General features: G+C 45.5%; 2 protein-coding genes across 2 annotated transcripts; one reads left to right on the top strand and one right to left on the bottom strand.

Annotated features, from left to right (window-relative positions):
* Positions 1-55: 55 nt before the first annotated feature.
* On the bottom strand, positions 56-3208 carry LOC128304811 (protein PTHB1). Its single transcript, XM_053042049.1, has 6 exons — positions 2871-3208; positions 2323-2796; positions 2120-2253; positions 921-2050; positions 674-849; positions 56-611 (listed from the first exon to the last, which is right to left on the bottom strand). The coding sequence occupies exons 1-6, from the start codon at positions 3206-3208 to the stop codon at positions 56-58; spliced, it is 2808 nt and encodes a 935-aa protein (XP_052898009.1).
* A 3198-nt stretch (positions 3209-6406) lies between these two features.
* LOC128303753 (odorant receptor 4-like) lies at positions 6407-9406 on the top strand. Its single transcript, XM_053040812.1, has 8 exons — positions 6407-6897; positions 6987-7265; positions 7381-7550; positions 7614-7710; positions 8367-8468; positions 8550-8705; positions 8872-9154; positions 9262-9406. Exons 1-7 carry the CDS (start codon positions 6541-6543, stop codon positions 8929-8931), a joined length of 1221 nt encoding a protein of 406 aa, XP_052896772.1. The 5' UTR covers positions 6407-6540; the 3' UTR covers positions 8932-9154; positions 9262-9406.
* Positions 9407-11090: the final 1684 nt, after the last annotated feature.

Below are 11090 nucleotides of genomic sequence, written 5' to 3'. Positions count from 1 at the left end.
ACCGGTTTGCTGCTTTTTTCCCATACTTCCTGTAAAGAAAAACCTTTTCCCCTCCTTACAGCGGTAAATCAGACATTTGTTCGTAGTTCACCCATTCACTAGCGTTGGAACGGAGTTTCGGGAAATCGGAATCCGATCGATTATCGTTCCGATTATCTTCATCCTCCTCCTCCGTCTCTTCGTTGTGGGCTTCCGGCAGTGGTTGATCCTCAAAGTCGACACTGTTCCGACCGCTGCCACTTCCGGATACTTTTGCCGTGGTAACGAAACGATCATTAACCCGCGCTAGGAGACGCTGTAGCTGCTTCTGCAACAGTTCACTGTGGATCGTAACATCCACATCACCACGTTCGTTTTGTTTGGCGGTGTAGAAGAACGCGTCATCGAAAGTGTCCTGCTGCTCGCTGGTGTTTTTCAGCGGACCCGTCTGATCTAAAAATCGTACCACGGGAAGTAGCATTTCCTCGTAGCATTGCTCGGTACTGTCGATGACGGAGTGTCTTAGAAGTCCGGTGAGATGATCGAGATGTTTTGCGCCGGACGGTGCGTTAGCCGTATGAGTGTAGCACAGGTGAAACAAGTGTAAAATGGCGGCCAAATCAATCTGAGCTCTAGAACGAAACGTGACATTGCTCATGAGCAAGTTCTCAACGGAACTCCGTAGACAACTCACTGTGTCATCTTCTGACGTGCAGTCTTAAGCTGCAGACAACCCGCCGCCACCGAACTGTGGTTTCGCTTGAGCAGCATTAATATACCGTCGAGGGCACGCAAGGAGCGTTCCTGCAGCTTGACAACGAACCGGCGCTCGAACAAACGCATCTGTCCGGTGGTGATCTCCAGTTCCTCCTGAAATACAGTTGGAGTGAAGGAATAGGTGTGTTCGGGTTGAACTACAACGGTAAGACTTCCGAACTTACCTCTAGTTGCTTTACAGCTTTTCTTAATTCACAGTGAATTTGTAACGATCTCATTAGTCCACTGATTGACGGGACTCCGCTGATAGTTACTTTGCACGAATCTTTTCGGGAGGATCCATCCGATTCGGAGTCCCGTCCCCCTTGTAGACGTGCAATGAGGCATTCCAACACTAGCGCGATAATTCCAAGCTCATCAGATTGAATACGAAAACGATTCGTGTTTTTGGCCGCTACTATCGTAACTCTACGTCCATCTCCAGCTCCTATTGGCTGCAGTCCAAGAGCGCTGGCAGTACTGCTACCATCAGAGGAAAACTCTGGAAATAATTGTCCCAAACCGCTACCACCACCGACGTTGTTCTGCGTTGTGCTAACTACCGACAGGGTTAGCTTGTATTGTGCTTCCTTTGATGGTTGGCATGGTTTGAGGAATAGCTTCAACGGTAGCAGGATTTCTTTCTGCAGCACTCTCGTGATGCCTTGCTTGCTGGTGTAGGAGCAGTACACGGTCACCCTACGGGTGGCTGGCAGCGTCTGCTCGGCAGGATATACCCACACGTCAAATCGTTCCGTGCTGTGTGCTACGACATCTCGAAATAGGTACGCATCTTTCGAGCATCCCACAGCCAGATCTGTGGTGATGGTAAGCTGCAGTACCTCGAGCTTCGGTTCCACCTGAACCGTCACACTCAGTTGGCACATTTCAGTGGCCACTCCCGGGGGAATGTTGGTCGGATGGGTACAGGGGATCGTTTCCTCGCCGATGGTAACGACCAACTTGACGTCCCTTTCGGCAGCCGCGTTTGCGATGTGCGCGTCACTCGGATCCACGCCGGCCCGTATTTCCCGTTCCAGTTCAAGCAGCTCCTTTTGGCAGCGAGCAATCTCAAACGGTGCTAGGTTGAGGGCCGGTACGCGAAACAGTTGCGGTTCCGAGCCGAGATATCCGATCGTGAGGGCTCCGGTGGCACCGAGCGTGACCAGAGCGCCCGGGAGCCCTGTTACATTGGCGCGACCGATTGCCACCGGGACGTCACCCAGCTGAGCTGACCAGATGATTTGATCGCTATCGTACAGCAGCAAGGATCCACTTTCGGACACAACCGCCAGCATCAATCGTGCACCGGGTTCTGAGAATTACCGAATATCCATGATTAGCTCAGTGACTTAACGAAGGGAATACCTTCCAAACCACCTACCCCAGTACCAACCAGTGACGAAGGTGTGGAAACAGATCGGTGCGTAGTCAAGCTTTTTGATAAACCGCACCTTACCCGTGTCGGATACACACAGCAAATTGTTCTCACCCATTATCACGATGACGGATTCGGTGCTGAAAATAGGAGAAAAACGAGTAAAGCGTTGCGTGGTTCTCATGCTAGATGCTGCACATTACACGCACTTGGATATTTGATGCACCTGCAGATCGAGCGCATACTCGCCAACGCACAGCGACCAGATCGGATCGTGACGACGCAATGATTCGAGTGCTTCGGCAATGTCCTGATAGCGGTAACACTCCAGCACCCAGCTCGGGGTAACCGTCACGAAACAATCAACGCGTTGCAAATAGTGTATCGGCGACGGTATGTGCCGATCGGTGGCCAACGTTCGTTCGTAGCTGATACCGTCCTGCTCGAAGAACCGCAGCGAACCGTCCAAATGCTGTACGCAAATGAAATCTCGTCCTTTCACACCACCGAACGGGCCATGGCACAGGGAGAAGGCGGGTTTCGACAGTGGATGGTCGCAGAGAGTGACGAGAAGCGTATGATCGCCATGATCCGCTAGTCCGTCTACCGTCACGATTTGATAGATGCACAGTTTCGAAGGGTGCAATACGGCCAGCTGCAGTCGGGGATCGGTTTTATTCGTCCTGCAACGAGAAACACATCGATTTTACCGATAGCGCCACCCCAGAGATGTCACCCTGCCAAAACCAATGCCTACGTGGTAAACTTTCCACTGCCAATGGCCAGCACAGGAAACGCAAGTTGCACCTCCAGGATGACATCCGCATGTTGAAACACATTCTCGAACGGTTCGTTCGGTGTGGAACTTTGGTTCTGCTGTCCTTCGGCGTCCTCCGCATCGAGATCGGGCAGGTTGGCGGTTCCACCGGACGGACGGTAGATGCATAGCTGACCGGAATGGGATCCAACCACGATGCTATCCTTCTCACCCTCCTCTATGCACAGCCGGGCACAGTGCAACGAAAAGGAATCGTACGCTGGTTCGATGGTAGGACACTGCGTTTTCCACCAATTGCGTACCTTAAACAGCGACATGATGGAACGGAATTAGCACGGGAGAGACAATTTGGTCCCTACCAGTTGCAATCATGTATAGTTACCACCGATTTGTTGTTTTCAGGGACGCGAGTGTTTGTTCGCTTCGTTGCCATGGTGAGCACGAACGCATGAAGTTGCATTGCCGCTTGAAACATATATGTTTCAAGCTTGAAATATTTCAACCCAATTCACCAGTCCACAATAATGATTTTAGGCAACACATTGACGGATATTGACACAACTGCCTAAAAGTTATTGAAGCATTTCACCAGTTCCTAGACATATTTTTGCCTTACTGTATTGATCCTGCGCAATCTTCAAATAATGCGCGTCTTCAAACAGCAGATGATAAGAGAGGACATCTAAGAGAGGAGCTCTATGAGAGGAGGCACTTGATCGCGTTGATCATGTTATTAGAATGATACCGGACAACCTAACCTTTAATGATATTGGAGTTAGGTTAAACCCCACGTTAAAAAAAAATCGTATCAGAAGTCTCTGTAAATGAGAATTAAAGCTAATAGAATAGTAACAGTATGAACTTTCTTATCAGTATCTTCGACTTGGTAATGGACAGATTTTTGAAGAATACCTACAAGAAAGCTTCAGGAAGGCAATTAGTAACAACAAATGAAAGAGCAAAAGCGTACTTCAACGTTAGCCAGGCCTTCAAGAACTCTTCTTGTTTGCAAACAGTGTACTACGTAACATTGCTAGCCCAATAAGAAAATAACGCTCACCGCAACGTAGAAGAATAATATAATTACCATCATAAATCCTACCGGCAGCGGAGTGGTTTAGCCCGCCAAGAAGACGTTCGATTTTTATCTCATCCGTGAAGGTGCATGCGTAAATATTAATATGCCGCCGAACTCGGTGCGCGCGGTTGATAGCGTGTAGCTATATTTAAATGCACATCGAATGCGTCAGAGCACCGATAACGGGCGGGCTGTATCAATTTCGCTCCGGCGGGCCATAAACCCATGGCACAGGTGGAGAAGCATGGCAACAGAAATAGTTTTAGCCAAAAAAAAAAAAACCCCCCCACCGACCGAGCTGACAGTTTCATGAAGGTGGCGAGAAAAAAGGACAGTCTTGCAAGGTTGGAGCAGGAAATTGAATTCCAATAAATGGTTGAGCGCAATAAATCTTCCACTTCCCGGATGATTTCGATGACGAGAGGACGATACGTACGATGCCGGTGCCGCTAATACGGTTGGACATGCTTGTTTTTCCATTGGATTGGAAAATTTTATTACAACCAGCTGACTGCATGGTGGTAGGGGGGGGGAAAAAGGGTTTCTTTTTCTTCGTCCTTGCCTTAAAAATCTTGCGGTTGGAAAAATGCAAACCGTTTGGCCACGTACTCTCCGCCGGTGCCGTTGTGAAGATACGTTTGCATTAGTATTGGGAAATGAAAAATTAACTCCCGTTTGTCGGTTGGAGATCGTCCGTAACCGGATCTACGTGCTCTGGTGGGATGATTTATGCGGCTCGTGACACACTTGCGATTCACAAATCACACGCACCACCAAGCTCGAAACACCGGGGAAGGGTCGCCCGGGGTTGGGTTCATACGAGCGACGAATATTTGGTTGTTTGTAAAATTGGAAAAATGAAACAAACCACTATTTCGAAGGGGGGAGGAAGAAACTACGTCATATCGTCGGTATAAATGGGTTTTTCCGAGACTGCTTTATTTATTATGACTCTTTTTTGGGATCAAATCAACCCCGACAGTGAACTATGTAATGGTGATTTAGTGTGCATTCATGTGCACGTACAGTGCTGCGGTGCTGTTCTCTGTCTTGTCCGCATTACGATTACTCTGATACGATGCGCTGTTTCGGTGTACTCAACGATCCCATCCCCATGATGGAAGGTGTAATGCATGACAGAGAGGGAAAGATGGGCAGCGCAGGGGTGTAATTATTCCCATAAATAATCAAACTCAGCTGATAGAACGAACACGTGCATTTAGTGCACGACCGAAGGATCAAACATGAAGTGTAGAACACAACAAAAAATAAACCTCTCATTCCGAATGGAACCACTGCTGCCGGTTCGCCGGTTACAGCACCAGTTCCAAACCTGGTGGATACGGTGCTTCTGCATTCGCAAAAACCAAACCTTCACAATGCGAGCAAGGTGCAAGGTAAGAAGGGACCTGTTACTTGTGTTAGCCCACGCGAAAAATTTGAAAACTGCAACCACGTTATGATTAATGTGCACGACCGTGTTGCGCTTCTAATGCTTCTACACTCGCGCACGTGAAACTACATACCATCCGAAAATGCATTACATTACAGCGTGTCAAACCAAGCGCTTCGTAGTAGCTATTGTGTGACATTGGTTCTTGTTGTGCGATAAATTACGCGAGCACTTCGGGCTGGCGTTGGTGGAGTTATGCAGATGTAAGAAATGCTTCTTCCTTTATCTCTTTTGAATGTCATGAAGGAAGTGTAAGGAGATTCATTATATTCTACAGAGTACTATACAGTGTAAATCCATTAGTACTTCAATATTCTTACCTGTCCGGTATCAGCAGCTTGGAAAGGATTTGAACTAGAATATCAGGTCTTTGCTAGTATCGTACGTGAAGCTACTATGTGCCGGAGCAGGAGAAACATGTAAAGTCACATATAATTACTTAAGGATGATTGTCAAAGGAATTCGTTTTATTGTCCTGCCCTAGCCAAGGTAGCCGACATAGGGGACTAACTACTAACCAGTGAAATTATTCTATTTTTAATTTCGCCCTAAGAATCAATAGGTCCTGGCACTTTGTGGAAATCGCCCTTATTTTGGGCTTAACAGAGATCAACAAATCAAGATATCTTCAGGGACCTTATCATGCTTCAGACACAACAATGAGTAGATTTATATAAAATCGTATTTTTATATCATATCGTAAAAGTGTGTTGAGATTCCTGAAATGAGATTTTTCATTGTTTCCGAGTTCTAGAATAATTGATTACAGTTTTTTATGTGACAACTTTTGCTCTGTACTCAAAATTTTTGTTGTTTGAACGAGTATATTTTAAAAGGTGACAGTCCATTGATCGCTTGGTTAATTGTAAAGAGTTGTGTCCTATAAGCAATCGTTTCTTATTAATTTATCGATTATTTAATAATTAACCAGGAAAACTAACTACGGAAAGCGATAAAAGTGGCAATTAAAGAAGAAAGGAACAAGCTCCGCCCACCAGCAAATGGTTCAATCAATACCAACCTGCTTGGATTGAGTTTCAAACGCATCCAGAGTGTTTCGTTCATCTACCAAAGAAGGATCACACTTTGCGAGCGTGATAGCACACTAAGAAACAAAAATGGAACACTACCGCACCCATCTAACCTTTGAAACAACTTTAAAAAACACCAACATTATGCTGCTGATGATGGGTATTCCGCCCTGCGAGGAACGTTATCCGGTCGGTGTGTTGGCTACGGTTTGGAGAAACTTGGCCTTTATTGGATCTTTCCTATTGCTGTGCTATACAACGATCGGCGAACTGATCTATCTGCTGCAGATGTTCGAGCGGGAAGTGAACTTTCTCGAGGTGACATTTCAAGCACCGTGCATTGGGTACTGTGTGATCGGTGTGCTGAAAATGATTATCCTAGCGGTGCGACGCAACACGATCGCCGAGCTGGTGGGATTGTTTCGCGCGAAATGGAACGAAGCGGTAAGCGGTGCTTGGTGCTGAGTGTGAATTCTACTGTATTTTAATGTAATCTAGTAATTACTTTCAACGATTCAAAATTCTATTCCCAGATCGTAGAAGACGAGCATTGGAAGATATGTGCGGATACCATGAAACCAGCGATCTGGGTTACCTCCGTAACGGCTCTGGTAAACGTGGTGATGGGCATATCCTTCACCATGCTACCGATAGCGGAAATGATCTACTGCCACTATTACACCGGCACCTGGACCCGTCAGCTATCGTTCAACATCTGGTGGCCGTTCGATGTGCTCGCCGGTGCCAAGTACTTCTGGTTCGTCTATCCACTGTACGTGGTGATTGGATTTATTGGCATTATTATCCATATGGTACGTCTGATGCATTTAGAAAGAGTTTAAGTAAAATGTTTTTAGGATTATTTTACTCACCTTAGCTGTAGTATGATTATAATACCACTAAACCTATGCATAAAATGTTTGCCAGGCATTCGATTGTTTATTCTGCATATTGGCCGCCCATTTGTGTATGCACTTCCGGATCCTGGAGCATAATCTCGCCCTTGCTGTGGGGCATACTGATCGAAAGGAGAATGAGGACAAAAACAGCATAACACGTCTGCAGAAGGTGATAGTTAATCATCAAAATTTGATTGGGTATTGAAAAAGCCGCTAAAAGAAAACAACCAAAGCCACTAACGTTTGGTAACTTATTTGCAGGTGTGGCGTATTCATGCAGAACGTGTTCGGTAACACGCTGTTTGTTAACTTTTGCGGCAGTTCGATCATTATCTGCATCCAAATGTTTATGATTACGGTGAGTGTGCTGCGATGTTCTTTTTTTTTCTTTCTTTAGAAAATTCTTTCAAAAATTACACGGCTATTTACACATCTTCGAACGGCTCCTGCCTTAACGTTGTTTGGTTTATCAATATCCGCTGCGTAATACATGTCACCATACGCCAGACGCCACCGTGGTACGTGAATGTACAGGATTGCAACCAATTTCCCCGTAACCACTGTCTGGATCTTGCCACTAAATTGACCTTCCGCGAAAGAGAGACGGAGGCCACCGGAGAAGTAAGGTGGTTGGAGACGCAACGGTCTAATCATAGCACGTGCAATATCTCAAGCACAAGAAGGCGCGCTCAAGTCTTATCTTATCAGAACTTCTTTACCCCAAAAGCGGTGGGGAGCCCGCGCGAAAGGGTGAGATGCAAATGGTAGGGACAGCCCAGGGGTCAGTTTGCGCCCGTGCGTATGCATGCTGGCGTTATGTTGGCGCGTAACGGATGTTGATCAGCACGTGCTTTTGGACATATACGCGATGATGCAATGGCGGTCTGATTGCGTTCGGTCTGGTGACGTATTTTCGGAAGGACGTAATGTCAACGGAAAACAAATTAGTGAGTCAGAACGTTTGCTGCATGGCGTGTAACGTGTTGTTTTTCTTTTCGTACATTACATTTGCAGACCGTGAGTGGATACATGCTGGTTAAGTTTGTGCTGTTTATGCTGTGTTTTCTGATTGAACTGCTGATGTTGTGTGTGTACGGTGAGGATATTGTCGAATCGGTAAGTATTAGAAAGCCCTTTTGTTTGAAATTTCATCTGGATCTTATTTGTCTTTCCTAAAATATATTTATAAACATAAAGAGTGGATTATTGATTAATGCAGCTTATGGCTGCCAGTGGTACAAGGAGTCAAAGCCCTTCCAGCGCACCGTACTACAGATAATACACCGAAGTCAACAGCCCGTCCTTCTAACTGCTTGGAAAATCTGGCCCATTAAAATAAGAACTTTCAGCACGGTAAGTACTTTGAAATAGTGTTAGGTGATCTGGATAGAAAAAAAACGGAACGGAATGAAACCGATCCGGAAAAGCTCCGTTTCTATTTTTCATGACTTTTTCAAAGTCGCTAAATCAAAGCAAATTCAACCTAATCTGTAATAAGTAATTAGTATATTTTATGCAGATTTTACAGGCTTCCTGGTCCTACTTTACACTACTGAAAACTGTTTACGGGAACAAATAGGTGATATCCATCGGTCTGCCATCCATACAAAATGACTCAGTATTGATGACGAGAAGGAAAAACTTAATCGTAAACAAATCGGAACTAATGTTGGTATATTGCACGCCTATTATCAACACATTCTAATCAACGCGCAGCAAAAGTCATAGAATGCACGCAAAGGAACAGGAACCGACAGGTTTCGTCACCGTACAAGTGAGGAAACAAGCTTTGAGTCACATACGTAAGTACGCAACATTGCGAAAAACGCGGGCCCTTTACCTTTCCATTACCAATTTTTTATTCTCCTTCCACCCTGCTCCATCCACCTGTCCGTAACCTCCGCGAAAGGTGTTTGTATCAGCTGTTGCAGCTATGCAATATAGAGAAAAATAAAACCAAACCCTTATCGGGTCGCGACAAAAAGGCTAACGATAGCGGTAGTATCAGCGTAGTAAGGGCTGGCCAAACAAAAAAAAAACAACGCACCCGGGGATGACCAACGGGACAACTATGCCGCCATCGTGCTTATCATCGTAGCTCGCCCGCACCTGCCGGCAGTCAAAGGCTGATTGCTTTCGTCACTGGCCCATCGTTGGAGTCACGAGTTTGGAGTTGCGCTATCTAATCGAACGGTGCGGCGATCGGGCTACACGTCACAGAGATTCCGGTCCGTGTTCGATTCATGACGGCGTTAGGTTTAATTACTGGGTGTATGAAAGATGAGACAGGAACTATTGGCTGATGATTGGCTATAAGTGGAAGATCGTACCATAAAATCGAAGGAAAACCTCACGGATTCAGATGACCTAATTTTTGGTGCATGTTTCGTCCTGTTCGGAATGGAAAACAACGAGAGCAAACACCCCTTGATAAGCACTACCGGTACATTCTTGAACGACAAACTTACGTCATGGAAAATATACAACAAACAAACACCTCGCCGCCGGACTCCCCGTTCGCGTCGGGTTGCTTTATCTAGGCGGCTTTTTTACACCCCCGACGATGCACATTCTTAGGACGGAGATTTTATTGTTAGTTGTTGTCCATGGTGCAACCTTATGCAATCGGGATTTTGTCATCTATTTTGCTGAAGGATTTCAAACAATTCTTAACACGATGACGATAATGAAAAACGAAAGCTGCGAGAGAGTGTGGGAAGTTTTCTAAAATTTTGATTCAATTAAAATTACAAAATATTTGTAAGATTGTAACACTGAACTGTCAGAAAGACTGTTTTTGTTTCGTGGTTCTCCCTAAGTAGAAAGAAAGTTTGGAAGGAGTAAAGTGTAATTAAAAGTTATTGCTCCTTTTTATTAAAAACATTCAATAGCTTTAGTTGAAAGTTACTTTTTTACTTATTTTAAAAAAACATTCAAGCTGTTTACACCTGAGGCGTAATATAACCTGACCTATACTTACAATGTAGTACTACTTTACTCATTTAGATATTCTGACGACCGATAACCTCAGTTGCTCCAATTGTAGTACTACGAAAATCCTTTTTTTGTATAAATAAGTGTTGAATTTACTTATTTCTAATTTCAAATGCATTGATGGATCGATTGGCAAAGGGAAAACCCCTCCCTATCGTTTGCGTATATTAGAAATACCCAAGGGTATGCGCGAGGCCTTATCAGCCAGCCTGTAATACGGGATTGTAAACAACGTACATTCACCCGGAAAGAGCGTATCAAAACTGATTTATCATTGCAAATTATTGCCCTTTTTTAGCTGTGAATTGTGTCCCTAGTATCTGGAACAACCGCCCCAACCGGACAGGTGTTTGGCGCAAAACAATACAAGCTATTACTGTCACGTACTGTCACCCCTAAAAGGTAAGTTACCCCGGGGGGCGCAAAACCAAACTCATTCCGGGAACAAATTCCAACGCCATGTAGTGGGTGCAGATACAGGAAGCGCAAGAAAAACAACAAAAGATACAAGCACTAATTAAAGTAGCCCTTTCTCTGGGCTGCCGGGCAAGGGTGTTACTGTTATCAAAATGGTCGGCGGACATGTTCAAAGTAGCTGCCTGCTGGGAGATGATATCGATCCCCCCCCCCCTGACCCTGGTCGGTGGTGTTAAAATGACTGGGCTACTGTCGCACCTTCAGGTGGTGCGTGGGGCGGCAGACGAGCTGAACCTTCAAAATACCACACCGATGTCGTCAACTTGG

Source organism: Anopheles moucheti, chromosome 3 (assembly GCF_943734755.1).
Source record: "Anopheles moucheti chromosome 3, idAnoMoucSN_F20_07, whole genome shotgun sequence".
NCBI classification, from domain to species: Eukaryota; Metazoa; Arthropoda; class Insecta; order Diptera; family Culicidae; genus Anopheles; species Anopheles moucheti.
This window is presented reverse-complemented; position numbering and strand designations above follow the sequence as displayed.

What these genes read in the sequence shown, in the direction of transcription:
- LOC128303753 (XM_053040812.1), top strand. Translation starts at nt 6,541, where the DNA reads ATGGAACACTACCGCACCCATCTAACCTTTGAAACAACTTTAAAAAAC. An exon ending in GCGCGAAATGGAACGAAGCG is followed by an intron (nt 6,898 to 6,986) that starts GTAAGCGGTGCT and finishes TTCTATTCCCAG; the next exon opens with ATCGTAGAAGACGAGCATTG. An exon ending in AAATAAGAACTTTCAGCACG is followed by an intron (nt 8,706 to 8,871) that starts GTAAGTACTTTG and finishes TATTTTATGCAG; the next exon opens with ATTTTACAGGCTTCCTGGTC.
- LOC128304811 (XM_053042049.1), bottom strand. Translation starts at nt 3,208, where the DNA reads ATGTCGCTGTTTAAGGTACGCAATTGGTGGAAAACGCAGTGTCCTACC. An exon ending in GGCAGTGGAAAGTTTACCAC is followed by an intron (nt 2,797 to 2,870) that starts GTAGGCATTGGT and finishes TTCTCGTTGCAG; the next exon opens with GACGAATAAAACCGATCCCC. An exon ending in AAGCTGTAAAGCAACTAGAG is followed by an intron (nt 850 to 920) that starts GTAAGTTCGGAA and finishes ACTGTATTTCAG; the next exon opens with GAGGAACTGGAGATCACCAC.